The sequence below is a fragment of the Bos mutus genome, chromosome 16, assembly GCF_027580195.1.
Source record: "Bos mutus isolate GX-2022 chromosome 16, NWIPB_WYAK_1.1, whole genome shotgun sequence".
Lineage (NCBI taxonomy): Eukaryota > Metazoa > Chordata > Mammalia > Artiodactyla > Bovidae > Bos > Bos mutus.
The window spans coordinates 1,344,785-1,362,733 of NC_091632.1; the positions used below are offsets into that span (position 1 = coordinate 1,344,785).

At 57.7% G+C, this 17,949-nt stretch overlaps 1 protein-coding gene across 1 annotated transcript; it reads right to left on the bottom strand.

Annotated features, from left to right (window-relative positions):
* Nucleotides 1-245: 245 nt before the first annotated feature.
* Nucleotides 246-17,775, bottom strand: ETNK2 (ethanolamine kinase 2). The gene is given in 9 exon segments (XM_070384528.1): nucleotides 246-905; nucleotides 2,562-2,635; nucleotides 4,173-4,318; nucleotides 7,063-7,146; nucleotides 7,688-7,750; nucleotides 7,753-7,829; nucleotides 12,645-12,767; nucleotides 15,576-15,835; nucleotides 17,518-17,775. Coding segments are annotated over 9 exon segments (1,068 nt in total). The 5' UTR covers nucleotides 17,686-17,775; the 3' UTR covers nucleotides 246-832.
* Between the last annotated feature and the right edge of the window lie 174 nt (nucleotides 17,776-17,949).

Consider the following 17,949-nt stretch of genomic DNA (forward strand, 5'->3'; position numbering starts at 1 on the left):
TTCCACCCTCCCCTTTCCCCAGGCCAGGAAGGTCAAACACACGAAGGCAGCCCAGACTCGGGATGGCCGGGGTGGGAAGGCTGGGCCTCCCAGGGTGGTTGAGGTCTGAGCCCAGACTCAGGATGGCCTGGGATGGGAAGGCTGGGCTTCCCAAGGTGGTTGATCCCAGCCCAGACTCAGGATAGCTGGGATGGGAAGGCTGGGCTTCCCAGGGCAGCCCTGACTCCAGGATGGCTGGGATGGGAAGGCTGGGCTTCCCAGGGTGGTTGAGTTCCAGCCCAGACTCAGGATGGCTGGGATGGGAAAGCTGGGCCTCCCAGGGTGGTTGAGTCCCAGCCCAGACTCAGGATGGCCAGGATGGGAAGGCTGGGCCTCCCAGGATGGTTGAGGTCTGAGCCCAGACTCAGGATGGCCGGGATGGGAAGGCTGGGCCTCCCAGGGTGGTTGAGGTCTGAGCCCAGACTCAGGATGGCCGGGATGGGAAGGCTGGGCCTCCCAGGGTGGTTGAGGTCTGAGCCCAGACTCAGGATGGCCGGGATGGGAAGACTGGGCCTCCCAGGGTGGCTGCAGTCCCAGCCCTGCCTGGCTTCAGGCACTCCCCATTACCAAGTCTGGCGAGGTGGAGAGGACCCTCAGGGCTGGGTTCTACCAGCCCATCCAAACAAAATCGGTCACCAGAAGCATCTCTCAGGGCTGGGGACAGGGGCAGAGCGCTCTTCAGGGACACCCCCCGGCCCCTTGCCCACCTTGTCCAAGGTGCAGACCCCAGAGCAGAGCCGGGCCCTGGAGAGCAGGTCTGGCCAGGCAGACGGGGGAGGACTGGGAAGGGTGGTCACTTTGGCATCTCCAGGGCCGCCACTTGAGGCTTCACCTTGAAATACTGGTTGAATCGGATCACTGCATACCTGCCAGAACACAGGAAAGGGAACTTGCGTGAGAAGGGAGGCCAGGTGAGCCCTGTTGGGGGCACTCACACCATGGGGACAATTTCTCACCAGCTCAGCCCATCTAGGTCTGGATAAATGGACCCCAGCCCAGGTTGGGGTTTTTGTTCATTTTGTTTTGACTTCAACTATAATTTTTTTTTTCTTAGATCAGACTGGAGCAGCTTCTCCCCAGACATGTTTGTTTGTTGATTCTTTACAGCTCAGTGTGGTTAGTATGTTCGCCTTGTTGAGCAACAGAGCTCCAGGACTTGCCATTCTGTAAACCTGGACTCTCCCCGACACAGCAAGTGCCCGGCCCCCAGCACCCACCATTCTACTTCCGTCCCTACGGATGTGACTATTTAGTTAGCTCATCTAAGTGGGATCACACAGCATTCGTCTTCTTGTGACTGGCTTATTTCACTTAGCACAATGCTCCTAAGGTTCATCTGTGCTGTATTATGTGGCATAATTTCCTTCCTCTTCAGAGGCTGAATACCATTCCCTGTGTGTACAGACCGTGTTTTGCTTATCCCCTCACCCATCAATGGACCCTTGGGGTTGCTTTCACCTGTTGGTTACCGTGAATAATGCTACTGTGAACACGGTTCTGCAAATATCTGTTTGATGTACCTAGAACTCAACAAATCCTTTTTGCTCAAGAAAAAAAAAAAAAAAATATCTGTTTGAGACCCTGCTGTCACTTCTTTTGAGTACACAGACCCAGCAGTTAAGGCTGCTGGATCATACAGTAATTCTACGTTCACTCTTGGAGGAAGGACCGTATTCTTCTGCACAGAAGTTACACCATTTCACGTTCCCAACAGCAGAGCCCAGGGTTCCCATGCCTCCACGTCCTCACCAACACGTGTTATTTTCTGTGTATTTTAAAAGCAGCCATCCTAGTGGGTGTGAGGCGGGGGTGACTGGGGGTTCGACTTGCATTTTTCTAATTTGGGGGAACACTTTGAAGCCAGCATTGTGATTCCTTTTCAGCTGAGGGTGGGTAGGGACGATAAAGACAGAGACTGGACCAGAATGGAAGGCAAAATGATTCCTGGTCCTTCGGGGCCATGTCTCACACATCAGGGCCACCTGAGTGGTCAGTACTCACTACACTCTCAGGACAGCCCCTGATGGGTCACTAGGGGCCCTTAAAGGAGCACTTGGGTCCAGGACCCCATGCACGGAGCACCAGCCACTGAACGACCTTGCCGGACATCCACCCTCTGGACCTCTGTCCCTTCTGCTATCAAATGAGGGTTGCACTCATGATCTTAGACTAGTTTCCAGCAATTTCCATCAGCGCCAGGCTGTGTGGGGAAGAGCCAGCCAGTGGAGCAGACAGCAGGCTACAACAGAGGAGGAGGAAGCAGCTCAGCAGGAGGCGGGGTGAGAGGCTTCTGACCCCTTAGAGAGGGGTCCTGGGCACATGTACTCTGCAGGCGTCCGGGCAGCAGCGGCCCTCCTCGGCAGGGCTGGCAGGAATGGGGGCGGTGAACGGAGCAGAAGCATGCATCTTGGGCGGTCTGTTCGGGGTGTCCTTCACCCCCACACCCTGGGCTCAAGGCTCTTCCTCCCCCCACCCCCCACCCCTGCTCCCCCAATAACTCCCAGCTTGCTCCCCGCACTCACCTGAGGAAATCAAAGTCGATGGTGGAGAACTGGTTCTGGATGAGGGCCCAGAGTGCCCAGAGGAAGTGAGATGCCTGAAAACAGGTCAGAGAAGATCAGTGTGGTGAGCCCCCCAAATCTGTCATGGACCCTGACAGCTGGAAGGACACGGTCGCCGTGGAAGACACACAGAGCCAACACGCTAGCAGAAACACACGGGTGGGGGGAGTCCGGGGTCACTGCATGGCGCTCGGGGACTCCACTCGTGCTAGCAGAAGGCAAGCAGGGTAGGTTCTCCCTGCCCTCAGGCTTACACAGACCTTCAGCTTGTTCCCCAGCTTCAGCTGGACCTGAACTCCAGCCCTGGCCTCCCCGCTACCCAGGAAAACCCCTAGGAAGAGAAATCCCAAAGGCAGAGCTCAGGCCTGCTTGCTAGTGGGGGGCTGGCATCCCGTCCACAGCGCCCTGGCCACAAGGGCATCAGAGATCGAGTCACAGGAAGGCCTCTACACTGCCCTCTCTCCTATCATGAGGTGGGTGGGCTAGGAAATAAACACAGACAGGAGCCAGGCCACCGAGCAGGGGTCCATCTGCTGCCCAGGCCACCCCAGGCTCCAGAAGCCAGAGCGCTGGGGTCCCTGCTGCCGGGTGGCCCAGGCCAGGGCCCGCTCCCATGATCTCCCTCTCCACCCCGAGTCCTGCCCACTCTGCGGTCGGCTCTGCAGTACCTCTCTTGTCGCGACTTAGATCAATTAGCAAGTAGGAATGGTTACTAAAAATTTAGCCAAAGGAAGGCATGGGCGAAGAACCTTAAAAAGAGTCACTTGGTTGTACAGCAGAAATTAACATAACGTTGTAAATCAACTATGCTTCAATAAAATAAATATTTTTAAAGAGGAGGGAGAACCTGACAAGAATCGCTTTTATACCAATAAGGAAAATAGAATAGGCAATTCAAAATTACATGAGATTAAAGATTTTATTTGAGCTCTATAATGCATTGTGAAGTTCAGGGCAGCTGATGCATCTTCTTGCTCACACATGACTGACATTAGAAAGGCTAGCTAGCAATCCCCTTGGCACTGTCAGTGGAGACCGGATGAAGCATGTACCTCGGGTAAGCAGTGCTCAAAACAGAACTGACAGCACAGTAATTTCAGAAGAAAGAGCCTGATGGGAAAGGCTGACAGAGTTCTGAGTAAGTCAGCGGGGACAGTCAACAAGGAGGATTTTTTAGAACTGACACTCTCTACTTTTTCCAAAGGCTAAAAAAAAAAAAAAAAAAATGGGATGCATTTAATTGTAGCATGAAAGGCTAAGGTTAGACACTAGAAAGAACTTGTCCAAATGAGGAGAACTGCTAAAACAGGAAGCAGGGATCTTCCTTGGAAATAGTTCTCCAGGAAGGAGAGAGAACCTGGACTTGATGGAATGAATGGGTGGACAGCAGAGAACAGGGCATCTTAGTATTAAGTCCAAGATGGCTCTTCCCAGACTCCGCCTCAAGGCTGGAATGCTCTGGACCTCAGCCCTGACCCTGGGCTCTGCTTCCTCCGATCACAGGGCTGTGAGGGCAAGGAGCTGAGGGTGAGTCCTCCTCCCGGCTCCTCCCTCCCTGCCCCCAGCACTCACCAGAGCAAACTTGTTGACTTGCACGTAGAGCCTCTCCACCTCTCTGGGGGTCACAGCTGTCCCTTTCTGGGCCTGCAGGTAGTAGCGCAGCCACAGCAGCTGGGTCTCGCGCGCCGGGTACCGAGAGTAATCGACCTCGTTCACACCTGAGGGCAACGCGGCCGCTCAGAAGCTGCTGGGAGACGGGCCCACTGGGGGTCTCCTCCAGCTCAGCAGTGTTCCCCGCTGCCCTCAAAACCTCCATCTCCTTTGCCCTGGGGGGCTGTGCCAAAGAAACCTGCTTCTTTGACCACCAAAAAACTCTAATGTATGGAGAGCCGACCCCCATCCCAGCTGAGGGCACTGCTTTCAGCTGAGCCGGAGGAAAGGACAGAGGGAGGCAGATTTGTTGAGGGGCAAGGCACTGTCCTGCAAGTGACGGGGGTTCCCCTAAGACAGCACCACTGCATCCCTGAACCCTACACAAAACCACAGCACATAGGAGGTGCTAGGCCAAAGCCCCGAATCAGGAGTCTAGTTGTCTTAGATCTGACGCTGCTGCTGCTGCTGCTGCTAAGTCGCTTCAGTCGTGTCCGACTCTGAGACCCCATAGATGGCAGCCCACCAGGCTCCCCCGTCCCTGGGATTCTCCAGGCAAGAACACTGGAGTGGGTTGCCATTTCCTTCTCCAATGCATGAAAGAGAAAAGGGAAAGTGAAGTCGTTCAGTCCTGTCCGACTCTTCGTGACTCCATGGACTGCAGCCTACCAGGCTCCTCTGTCCATGGGATTTTCCAGGCAAGAGTCCTGGAGTGGGGTGCCATTGCCTTCTCCCAGATCTGACGCTAACCTCCAGTTAACTTTGAACAAGCCCTTCCTTTTCAGCGGCCTGAATCTTATTTATAAAGCAGAGGAACTGGATGCAATGTATCAATATCTGAAGCCCCGCCTCCTTTTTAGGCAACCAGTGTTGAACCAGTTGCCTAAAAACATCACCTGGAGTGCTTGGCAAAGATACAGACTGCCAGGGACCCACCCTGTCCCGCTCTCCAGATGATATGGACACACAGCCATGCTTGGGAGCCCTGAGCTAAGCAGCCTCAATGCCTTCTAGTTCTGCCCTTTCTTGAGTCCTCAAGCTGCCAGCCCAATACACACCAGCCACATCCCGGGCACGGTGGCAGAGAGGCTGACTGCAGAGCCGGCACAGGAAGAAGCGGTTTGTTAAAGACGGGACCAGGACTGGGCTACTTTCCCTTGTCTCCTCCTCCCTCTCTTTTCTCCCTATCTTTCTCAAGCTTCCTTGTGTTCCTGGAGAAACACACAGTCTTCTGGGCCCCCAAGAGTACGGCTGGAAAAGAAGCTGCTGGCACGGACCTACACTCGAAGGCCCAGAGAGAAGACAGTTGTTCAAGGTCACAAAGCCAGTTAGAGTCTGGTTCTTAGCTCCCCTTCCTAGCAGGGTCTCCCTGTACACTCCCTGCTCCTAAGAACCCAGGAGGTGCCTCTCCTCCACTGCTCTCCCCATCCCCCCATCCTAGGTTCCTGGCCTTCATTCTCAACTTGGAAGCAGGATACGATCTTGGCCCCTTGGAGGAAGTCCAGCTGGACTCTGCTCTGTGTGGTGGGTGAGAAGGCCTTAAGATGCTTGACAGTTACCCACTTTGGAAAGGCTGGTGGGTTTGGCAACCGAGCAATCACAGGCCCAGTGCTCAGTGGTGCCAGCCTCTGCTCCAGGCCACATCCCACAGTTCAGCTGCTCTGTCCAGCTGAGGCCCCACCACCCCGTGGGTTTCTGGGTGCTGCTGGTGGCACCCCGGGGAGTCACACCCTCAGGTACAGAGCTTGACAGCCCTGGTCACCTGGGATTCCAGAAGGGGAAGAATTGGCCCGGTTGGCTGGAGCGGGTGCCTTCCCTCTCCAAAGCCACGGGACTGGTCACATCACCCCAGCACCCCACACTGTCAGCCTGGGGATGTCCCTCCCACCCCAGTGCCCACCTTCAACCACCAGTCACCTCTTTAGCCCCATCAAATTGTTTAACAATTAAGCCCCCAAGCTGGAAAAACCTGCCCTGCTTCTTCTACACAAACGATTCCATTGTACACACCTGCCTTTATGGAAGGACAGCCTACACCGGGACATACCCCTCATCTAACCTCTTCCAAGCTGCTCCAGCCTCCCTTGAGCGCTCCCCTGACTGATGCCAGCAGGCTTGGGGCTTAGTGTGTGCCACGCTGGTGTGTGTGTCACGCATCAAAACCATGAAGCAGGCGCTATCTTCTCCATCTTACAGAGGCACAGAGAATGTAAGGAACTTGCCTTAAGGGTCATACAGCTAGTCAGCAACAAAGCCAAAAAGTGAACTGGGGGAGTCATGTTGGGGTACACGCTTTGAACCAGTTCCACCACAGTTAATCTCATCGGGCCACCAGGCCAATAGCTACTTGCTGCTTCTGCCTTCTCTGCCTGCAGGGCCCCCATTTACATGGGCTGCACTGGGCCCAAAGCAGCCCAGACGGGGGTGAGTGGCAGCTGACATCAAGCTTCGCTGGAGCAGCGGGTGGGCTATGTCTGCCCAGAGGAAGGGATCTCTTTCTATCTTACCCGTCAAGCTGAGCGTCCTCAGGGATCCCACAGAGGGCATGTTTTCCGAATGTGTACCAAAGTGCCACACGGGCTAGCAGGGGCTCACCGTGTATACGGACCCGCCCACTCCCCACCCTACCTTGAGACCTGGGGCCTCCTCAAGCAGGCTGTGCCCGCCCCTCCGCTGAGTTGTGATATCTTGAGGACAGGCGTGTCCAGCCTCCTTTCCTCATAAACTGAACCCCCTCCCGCAGTTACCCCAGACCTGGCCCCCCATCTCAAGGACGTCTTGGACATAGGCTAAAGAGCAACACCCTTCTCACCTGCAAACTCATTGAAATGGTTGCCAATGTCAAAAGCTTGGTAGTTGTAGCCAGCATATTCATAGTCAATGAACCGTACATGACCTGTGAGGTAGAGGAAAGGCAGGAAGGGTTGGCCCCAGAGCTGGACACAGGGTTTAGTCAGGCTGTGCCAGACTCAGGAGTGCCCCCGCTGACGCTCACGGGCTCTGCTGCAACCCAGCCTAACCCAGCGTCTCAGTGGCCACCTTCTAAGCTGCTTCCTTCCGTCTGTCCATTTGCCCAGCTCCAGCTCCCCCTCTCACCCAGCTGGGCCCTCAGCTGAGGACCAGAAAACAAGGCTAAGGCCTCTGTGGGGGCGAAGCTGTGGTCAGGAACTCAGGGAGGTTGCTCTCCGTGAAGGCTCAGGGCAGCCGGGGTGTCCTCACTGTCAGGGAGGATGGCTCCACAAACCGTAATTTTGAGTTCTTTTGCGGTAAAGTTTTCTAACCAGGAATTTGTTTCTTTTTCACTTCTCTCCTACTAATCAACTTGAGACCTACAGCAGACGGTCTCCCTCTGCTTGCCCAGTGCCAGCCTGAGGAGGGTCGCCCTGCAGCTGCTGACGGGGCCGCGGCAGCCCGCCGCCCGGCCCGGGACACAGTACCTTTGCTGCTGTCGTAGATGATGTTTTTGCAGAGCAGGTCGTTGTGACAGAACACCACCGGGAGTCCAGCTGAGGCAGGTGCTCCTTCAGCCAGACCAGCTCCCGCTCCAGCACGCCGGCCTCAGGGACGTCCGCGGACAGGCTGCACGGCGGCAAGAAAGGCGGCCGGTGAGGGGCTGAGGGCAGGCGGGCGCGGCCTTAGACACCCCGGGCCCGGCCCCCACCCCGCCTCTCACTGCACAGGGACCCTGGACAGGCGGTCGGCCTTTCGAGCCCTCACTTCAGTCGCGTGTAAAAGGGCACTAAGGCTTTCCTGTCCTTCTGACTTTCTGTGGTTACTCTGAGAAGCTGTTTAACACATGGGCACAGAAGCACTTTGCGAAGCATACAAGTCCCTGAGTGAACAGTGTCCTGCTTCTTCAAAGGCAGCAGGAGATAGGAGAGGCTCAGGAGGCGTCAGGGAGGAGAGAACAAACATCCAAACTCAGTTATCCCAGAAAGGAGAAGGGCGGCAGGGGAGAGATGCAACAGACCTCCTCAGAACAGTTCTGAGGGCGAGATGTAGCTCTCTTAAAGAAGAGCCCAGAACTCCTCCCGTGGGCGAGGGACGGAGCCCTGGAAGTGGCTGGAGCACTGAGGCCCTCTTGAGCAGGCAGAGGGACGTCTGGGTGTGTCTCCCTCCTGCCCTGGCAGCTGCTGACATGGTCAGAAAGGACCCGAGACCATTTTGACTAGCTTCCCACTGCACAGAGAGACCACTCGGGTCCACATAAGAAAGCCAAAAAAAATGCTTCTTAGCCCCACGTCTACAAGGCCAAGGGAAAACGAGGGCCTCTCGGTAGAAAGACACTTCTCTTGCGCCTCAGTAACTCACCTCTTCCTGCCTGAACTGTGGGTGTGTGACCCTGCCCCGGCCCCCTGCGTGTGTGAGGGCAAGTCCAGAGTAGGAGTGAAGATGTATACCTGTGGATGCGCGACCCACCTGTCCCTCAGCCCACCCCACCCTGCGGCCCACAGGAAGCACTTCTGCTAAAGACACACGTTGATGAATGAATGAACGGGTCAGTCAACGAGGCTCTCAGAGGCCATGGGGAGGCTGATGCGGGTGCTCTGGCACCAGTGTCCTGAACTTTGGTCCTGCAAAGCACTCAGGTCTGTGTACACTGCAAAACTAAATAGTTAGCAGAGCCCTTAAACACCTAGCCTCCTCCCCTCCACCCACTGGTGGTTCTGGGGTTTTATCTCCATTCATGTGACTCCTATTTGCTTTCTTGTCCAGGACAGCTGGGATACATGCAGGAGGCTGAGAATAAGACGTGTCCTTGTTGACTCTCCCATAGGATGCCCCACTGGCCCTCACCCAGCCCAGAAGCCAGAATGTAGAGTATTCAAGCGGCTGAGGCACCTTCACACAGCCCTGTAAAAGGACGAGCAGGAGGCTTCCCCCAGGCTTTAAGAGGGTCAGAGCTAAAGAGCATCTGAGGCCTCCAGTCCAGCTCCAGGGGGAAACAGAGGCTCAGGGCAGAGGCTTCCTCCCACCTCCAGAGTCTTACACACCTGGACACTCTACTCCCTCACCTAAGGAGAGCAGTCCTTGGCGTGTGCAAGAATCCAAACCCAAGCCGAGCCTCTGCCCTGAGAGGGTGTCAGCGCCCTCAGGCTCTGCACTGCCCACTCTGAGTCTGCGGGTCCGTTAGGGGCCGGGCTGGGGAGGCCGCCCCTCACTCTCGCAGCAATGTCTCTGTGTCGACAGGCCTGCACAAAGTGCATTTCAATCTTGGCTTTCCTTAGAGGCTCCCTTTTCTTCCCAGATTCCTTCCCGCCTCCCGCCTTGAACTGACCATCCCAAGATAAGCATTAGGAGCTTCCTTTGGCTTGCCCAGGTCTTAGCCTGAGAAGCCTGTCTCTGCCATCCACGATGCCGGCTGCCCAGGCCCTGACCCCTGTCTGACCCTCCACTGGCCACCCCAAGGCCACGCTGCTCGTTATACTGCAGGAGCAGCCCAGACCTGCCTCCTCCGTGCGCTGCCCTGCTTCCCTCTGCTGAGCTCCGGAAAGAGCGCCAGCTTTGCTGCCTTCAGCCCTGACGTCTCTCAAGGCTGAGCGGATGGCAGAGCAGTAACCACTGCCGCGTCACAGAAACTCCCACCCCCCGAGCAGACAGCTCCTCCGACTCCTCTGTCCCTCAGAGGCAGTGGGAGCGGGTGACAGGGCTGGGGGCCCCCTCAGGGAAACCTGGGGGTGTCCACCGAGCTCTCAGATCCAGGTGCGCTGGTGTAGGGGGGTGGGGTACTGTCTCCCTGGAGAAAGGGCTTTCTAAGTGTTCACACGTATGTACCAATCAAGCCATGCACACCGCCTCCTGATGCCCCCTGAGCAGTGATCAGCCCCTGTCCCCACCACGCTGGGCCCCTCCAGGCCCCCACCTAGCACCAGACCACCATGCCCATCCCGCCGGGCCTGCCTCGTCCCCCTGTCCTCCGTCTCCCCGGGAAGCTGCCATGGCAATGTTCCTCGGAAGGCAGCTCCCTGATCCCCCGCCCAGAACACCCAGGGAGCCTGTCAATATGCAGATTCCCAGGGTCTCATGTAAGACCTCCCAATCAACCTCCAGGGTTAGGCTCAGAATCTACACATGCAAGAACCCAGGGGGACCTCATGCTCCAGCTTAGGGACCCGAGGCTTAGATGTTGCCCATCAGATTACAACACTCCCCCCACTGGCCTCCCTGCCTCAAAGCCCCCAACTCCCACCCAAGTCTGCCCTTTACAATGAGCTCCTTACAAGGTGAAGGTATCTAACACTTTCACAGTGACTCTCCACTGCCTGCTAAATTAATCTGGGCTCCTTTACCCACCATGAAGGCCCCTCACAATCTAGCTCCAACTCCCCTCTGCGGTCCCATCTCCCACAACTTGCCCCCAGTCCCTCCTAAGACTGGCTCCAGCCACCTCATCCACTCATCATCCATAAACAAGCCTCTCCTCCAGCCGGAGGCCTCCCTTCTCATCGCTGCCATCTACCTCTGCCAAGAAGACGGTCCCTGATGCTCCCTCTCATGCTCACATACCCTGCACAGGCGGGTCCTATTTACATGGATGACTTCTAAGCTCCTTGAGGGCAGGGCCACTTCTCCCTCAGGTATTTTTATTGTTTTAAAGTCCAATCAGTGTTTGTGAGATGAACCCTAAGTCAGGGTTATTAGGCAACGACGGGAACTCAAGTGCTTCCAAGTCTCATCCAAGTGATTGTTCGTCGCTGTCCTGCTTGTGGCAGGTTAGACAGCTTAGGGCAGGGTCCATCCCCTAAAGAGGCTCAACTTAAGCAGCTTGATTTGCCCAAGGTCAAAGGTGTGATGAGAGAAAAGGAATTCGGCCAGCTCTTCTTCAAAGAGCACGCCCCTCTCAACAAGGTCACCCTCTTAAGATTACACAGTGACAGTACAGTCAAAAGAAGCGGCAGGAACAAGAGTCATGCCTGAACATCGAGCCTGGGCTCCAGTCCTTGAACGGCCATTGATCAGGTGGGCAAGCCCATCTCTCCTCTGGGCTTCAGTTTTTCCATCTGCCAAGTGAAAGTGGGAGGCTGGCTGATCAGAGGGTCTTGCTCTCTGTGTGCTGCTCAAGTCCTAGAACAAGTTCTAGTCCCTTCCTAGAGGGAAGGCGGTTCTTGTCCCAGAGACACTGATGTGGAAGGTGTGAACACGGGCCATCCGAGACAAACAGTCCCCAAGTGGTGCTTAATAATCAGTGAGAGGGAAGACCCCGATACGGTCATGAGTGCGTGCGTGTGACAGAGATGCATCCTCGGGATGGATAATTATTGTCTTATCTCAGAGGGGACATGACACCCTTCCATCAGACCTCTTCTGTACCCTGCCCCTATGAACATTTGGAAAAGAGTGATGCTCAACCTCAGTGGGGAACATGGAGAGATCAGAGACGCACTATGGCCTTTTGAGGGGGCAGGGATGCTGCTGCTGCTGCTAAGTAGCTTCAGTTGTGTCCAACCCTGTGCAACCCCATAGACGGCAGCCCACCAGGCTCCCCTGTCACTGGGAATCTCCAGGCAAGAACACTGGAGTGGGTTGCCATTTCCTTCTCCAATGCACAAAGTGAAAAGTGAAAGTGAAGTCGCTCAGTCGTGTCTGACTCCTAGTGACCCCATGGACTGCAGCCCACCAGGCTTCTCCGTCCATGGGATTTTCCAGGCAAGAGTACTGGAGTGGGGTGCCATTGCCTTTTCCAGGGGCAGGGATGACTTCAGTCTACCTATTCAAGGGTAGGCTGGGGAATCAAGGATCTGAAGGCTAGAAGGATCTCAGGTTGCTGGCCAGAGAGCATAAGGAAAGGTCCAGGGAACTCCATCTCACCCGGGAAAAGGCAGTGTCAGGAGGGGCAGAGCACGCCCTCCCTGGGAAGAGCAGTGAGGTAGCAGCAGCTGTCAGTTTGAACAAGGTTGGGGAGTGGGGTCCTGGAGCCGTGTGGGGGCAAGAGGTGTCCGGGCAAGTAGCAGGAATCTTGATGTCTCAAGGGCTTGTCAGCTGGTGAGCTGAGCCCCATACTGTTCTCTCAAGAGGGCCAGGCCATCCCTTCCCAGGGCTCGGAGCCAGCTCAGGGAGAAAGGGTCCTGCAGAAACAAGAGCCCTGCCTCAGACTAGCCCTGGGACCCCAGGAAAAGCCTCGTCTCTGAGCTCAGTATCCTTCAAGTGAAATGGGGAAACGTTGTCCTCAACCCTAGTACCTGCCATAACCAAAAACTGAAGGAGAAATAAGCTCATAAGGACAAAACTGTGGGAACAAGTTCCTGAGATTTCACGGACTGGCCGCACTCTGCGTGGAGAGAGAGGCCCAGGAATCGGGACTGAAGCTAAACCTTCTGTCGAGCAGGCTGGGCCGGGGGCCATGCTAAGGCTGCAGCGACAGCGGAAGCCTCGGGCTCTCTGAGATACTCGTACCTGGGGTTGATCTCGTTCTTCACGAGGGCGAAGTAATTGTGTATCTTGTGCCAGAGGGTGGGCTTAGGCAGGCTGCCGTTGGCATGGATGGTGTGGATCTTGGCCATTTCTAAGGCGATTAGCCTGCAGCAGAAAAGAGGGAGGGCAGAGTCTGAGAGTGGGGCCAGTGTGGGACTATCACAAGTCAGGAGCTCTGGGTCCTGCAGAAGGAAAGTCTCAGGACCTTCAGGACGTGAAAAAGATAAGGCCTTCAGCCCAGCAGCTGGGACAGCATCAGGGAGCGAAAGGGCAAAGCAGTGAGCTGTGGCCACAGGTCAAGGACCTTGCCCCACCACAAGGCTGAGTAACCACGGCAAACCCCGAGGACAGAGGGGTCACCTGGGCGTGGGGGCGGAACCCCTCCCACCGCCCCACCCCCGCCCATCTAGACTCAGACCCATGCCATCAGAATGAGGTAGATGCCCGGCCCCAAGGAATCAGGGTGGTGATGCCAAGCAGAGGAGCAATGCACATCTCTTATCAGCCTGGCCAAGGTGGGGAGGGAGGCAGGCCGGCCCTGGGCAGCCCCTTCCTCTGCAGCAAGGAGGCGATGCTGGCGGCTGGGTGCCAAGGACGCAAAACAAACCAGCGTTCTATTTTCAAGTTCTCCCGTGGACATTATCCAAGGTCCCAGGAGGGAAGCAGGGGGTGGTGGGAGGGGAGAAAGCAGAGCTGGGGAGGTTGCTGAGAGGGTGGGAGTGGACAGAGGACGGGTTGCTCAGAGAGGGAAGGCCCTGATAAGGGGCCCAGCGTCTGAGGCCCTCGCCCCCGCGGGCTCCCCCGCCCCCTGCCAGCTCCCCCTCCTGCAGCCCCACCCCCACCCAGCTGCGAGCCTCCAACATTCAAGCTTCCTTCGCCCCTGCCTGCTGCTCAAATAATAATCGCTGGGAAAGACAACAAGAGCATTGGCTGTTTGAAACCTTGTTACTAAGTTGTTCTAGGGACAACCCCTCCACTTGCCAGGTCCTGGCAAGGAGCAGCCATCACCCACCAGGAGAGCTGGACAGACCAGGGGCTCCCCGAGAAGCCCCCCCTTTAAAGGGTGGAGGGGCAGGAGGCGTGGTAGCAGCCAAGTGGGTGAGAGAGGAAGCCTGTCCTCTCAGGGGCGAGAGAGAGGCCCTAGGGCAGGAGTGAGCCCACCAGAGCTTGGGCAAGGTGGGGATGCAGACCTGAAACCCGGGGCTCCCCTACTCCAGGGAAGATTCCAAAGCAAAGAGCCTAAACAGAGCGTTTTCTTGAATATCAACAGGGTTGTTGTCTGGAATAGCAAAGAAAGTAACCTTAACACAGCATTTTTATGCTGCAGAGCATGAAAGCATCATGCGGAGGTTGGGAGTGAGGTTCAGGGACACCCGGGGAAGTAGCTCCTGCGCCTCCCCCCTGCCTTTCCCCCAGAGATCCACCTTCACCAAAAGGACAATGGTCCATCCTGAGAATCATGGAGGAAGCGTCTGCTTCCTGCCTCTATCCCAAGTTCTGACTCTCCCCTAAGTGTAAAGTTCTTCTTCTTATCAAACCTAAATCCATCTGCAATATTCCTGACAGTGGTAACCGTTTCCACGGGAGGATGCCGGGCAGTATCCGTGGGAGAACGGGGGTGGGGAGGATCTGTGAACTTCTTGGCACAAGGCTGAGGGGGAGCTGGGGGGGACTATGGGAGGAGTCAGGATGGGGTCCGCCCCGCTGCAGCCCACTCTGACCTCATGTCTCCAGCTGGGTGCGTATGGACCTGCAGCCTGAGAAAACCCTCTCACGGGGGTGCACATTCCATCCTTACCCACCCCACACACGCAACTGCACGTGAATATCCTGGGGCCCAACCAGCCCGAAAGGCAGTGCTCTCAGAGTCCCTTCTTCCACGTCCCCAGAGGGCCTGCTAGGGCTTCGCTGCAAATGGGGCAGGGGCACTAACTAACTTGGGGTTAGCTGGGTAACCTCAAGATGACGGAGCAAAGATGCTTCTTGGTCTACTCCCTAAGTGGGCTTTCCTGTTTCCCCTCGAGAGCTGAAAAGCTTCTTCCCCTTAGGGGAGACAGGACAGATCCCACGGATCTCAAGCAGACCCCTGTGCTGCTATCGGGGGTGTCTGGGGTAAATTTCAGCCTGCCTCAAGCCTCCCTGTGGTCTGAACGCCCTGCCCGTGGGCGTGGCAAGAAGGAGAATCCTGCCCAACCTCCCTGCCCAGCATGGTAAGAGGAGAGCATCAGAGGGCTCTTCTTTTGTTCTCCCCCTTCCAGACCCCCAACAGAAGCATCCACAGGTTAAGTCTAGTTCCTGGGTCCTACACATCCAGGCATTGAATAGGAGGTGATCCCTAAGGGGTATAGGTGCTTAGGAATCTCTGGAAGGAAGCCTCAGCAGTCTCCGAACCTGGGCTCCCACCCTGTCAGGAAGAACAGAAAGAGCTCGTATGGGGAGAGGGCTGGCACCTTCTGGGAGGGGACAGCCACACTCAGCCCGGGTAAGGCCTGTTCTCCAGGAGTCCCTGGGCTCTTGGCAGGAGGAGGGAAGCAGGAAACCTTGAGCGCTCTGGGGATTTGGCTCAGGTTTCACTTCCAAGGCTACGCGATGTTTCCCGGTCAGATGTGGGGTGGGCAGAGGACTGAGGCATGGGCCAGGAAGCAGATCCCCTTTGGTTTCACGTTCAGCAAAATTCTCACTTGCCTCCCCAAGAACACATCTTTTTAGCAGACCTCACTGAATATCGAGACAAAACGACAGCTGCTCTCCACAGAGCAAGGCACACACACACGTTTCATGCAATTTCAAGGAGTTCATAGATCTTAAGACTCTTTCACGGACTCGGCTCCACCAGGGAAGCTGGCCAACGACTTCAAAGCCCAGGGCCTGTGGAATCCTGGAGATGAACAGTACCCCGGGTGCCCTCCTTACCTGAAGAGTCGGGGCTCACGGATGTGCTCTGGCCCCAGGGCCACGCCCCTCATGTACTCATAGCACAGACCATTCTGGAAGGTGCAGTAGAGTTTCGGTGCACAGCCGTGAGCCCGCAGCAGCTGGAAGTTCCGGACCTCGCTCTCACGGTCCACCAACAGCTCCGTCCGCTCCCCATAGACTCGGACCAGCACACAGTCCCGCATGTCCTCCTCCACGTAGCAGGCCACCAGCTTGTTGGTGATGCCGTCAGTGAAGCGCTGGCACAGGGGAGAGGGCAGTGCAGGGGCGTGTGGGGCAGGCAAGGCACCCCGTGCTGCCCCAGCTCCAGCAGGTGCTGCTGGTTTGAATGCTGAGCGCAATCACACAGAACCCACATCCTTTAGCCCTCTCATTTAGTGAAGAGCTCAGCATTGCTCTTAACCCTCCACCCTTTCCCAACGCTTGAGACAGACCAGAGAGTTCAAGAAAGAAACAGGAGCTTGGGCTCACCCCAGACACACTTCTCCTGGGTCTGCCTCTGGTGAATGGGATTTGGCTGCTGAAGAATTTTCACACCACTTAGTGGGCAGAAGCCTGCCCCACCACTCCCTACCCCCAGGTCCCATCAGGCTCTAAAAGAAACCTCCATGGGCCAGAGTGCCACAGAGGGGGCAAGGAGTTGCCCAGGATGGGGGCAGCCTGACCTGACTCACCTCTTATCTCTCTGCCTGCCAGACCGAGGGCCCCTTGCCATCCCTCTTGCCCCACCCAGCGGCAGCAGTACAGGAGGGTACTGAGATTGGCACCCGCTCCAGGGCCAGGTGGTCACAGCTCCTTATGGCCAGGAGAGACAGACAGAAGATCCTTGGCTGGGAGAGCAGGTTCTCTGAGCAGGGTGACAAGGGGGAGTGAACCACGGAGTTTATGGGGTACAGAGTGAGAGGGGTGGAAGGGGCCTTAGGGGACATCTGAAGCAAGAAAAGGTGGGGAAGCTGAGGCGCAGAGAATGGAGGGACTGGAAGGCAACATGTTAGGCCAGTGCTAGAATTAACCTCAGGCCTGCTTGATGGCCTGACAATTTTACACCAAGGTGGTCTTTTACTGTGAAAAGGTTACCCCTCCCCCTCTCCCGAAAGGGTCTGTAAGCCTTCCCAGGTCCTGAACCTCCCTCTCCCCACCGGCAGCCCCAGCAGCGCGGAGCCCCTGCTGCTCTAGTACAAGCCGCAGGTGCCCACTCAAGGCAGCAGCCCCCACATGCAGCTCCCGGACAGGCTGGGGCAGCTGAGGACCCTCTCCCGAGGTCTGCTGGGGAGTCAGCCTGGGGCTGCTCAGGGAGAGACTGCCCGCGTTTGTGTCCCTACGCCTGTGCCCAGCGGAACAGGGAGGTGCCCTGTGTAGGGGGTGCTGAGCCAGAGCTCAAGGCAGTAGAGAGGCTTTCCACCGGGCGCGGGGCTGGGGGCTAGCTCGAGTTCCACAGGGTGGCTCCTGGGACCAGCAGGAGCAGCTCAGAGCCCGCAGACTTCGCTCCCACTCTGGGCTGCAGCGGGGGCACTGATGTGAGACGTGAGAGTGTGGGGGGCGCCCTTAAAAGTTCCTGCCTCCGCAGCTTTCAGAGCCGGGTGGGCACCGGCTTCTGGGCAGGGGGGACACGCGCGCACAGCGCCCGGGGGTGGGGCCCGCACGCGCGGCGCGCTGACAGTGGGCAGGTGGCCCTCTGGCGCGCCCGGGCCCCGAGAGGAGGGGTGCGTGTGCAGGGCCGAGAGAGCGGGGAGCCTGGCTGTGCTCAGGGACCGAGACAGAGAAAGAAGGACCCAGGCACGCCGCCGGCGCACCCCCTCGCATGCAGCAGCGGCGCGCACCCCTGAGACCCACACCCGAAGGGATGCCTGGCCAGACGCGCGGGCAGCCCAGCTGCAGCCCCGCGGGGCCGCGTCCCCGGCGGCCCGCCTGCTCGGCTTACCTTGGTCCGGACTCGTTCGGGCTTCCAGCGCGGCCGCAGCTCCCGGATGAGGCGCAGGGCGCCCGGGAGGATGTCGTCCTGGTCCACCGAAATGCCGAAACATGGGACGGCGGCGGCTCTCGGGGGTCCCGGGGGCGCCCCGCGGCCGGCGCCGGCCGCCGCCTCCATGCCCCATGCGCGCCGCGGGGGTGGCCCCGGCCCTCAGGTAGGAGGGCGGGCCGGGCAGCCGGGCCACGGCCGGCCCCTGCAGCCCCGCCCCCGGAGCGCCGCGCGGACGGGGCGCGGCGGGGCGGGGCCGGGGTGCGGCGGGGCGGGGCCGGGCGCGGCGCGGGCCGGGGCGCGGGCGCGGCGGGGCGGGGCCGGGGTGCGGCGGGGGCGGGGTGCGGGCGCGGCGGGGGCGGGGCCGGGCGCCTGCGGCCGCGACGTCACGTG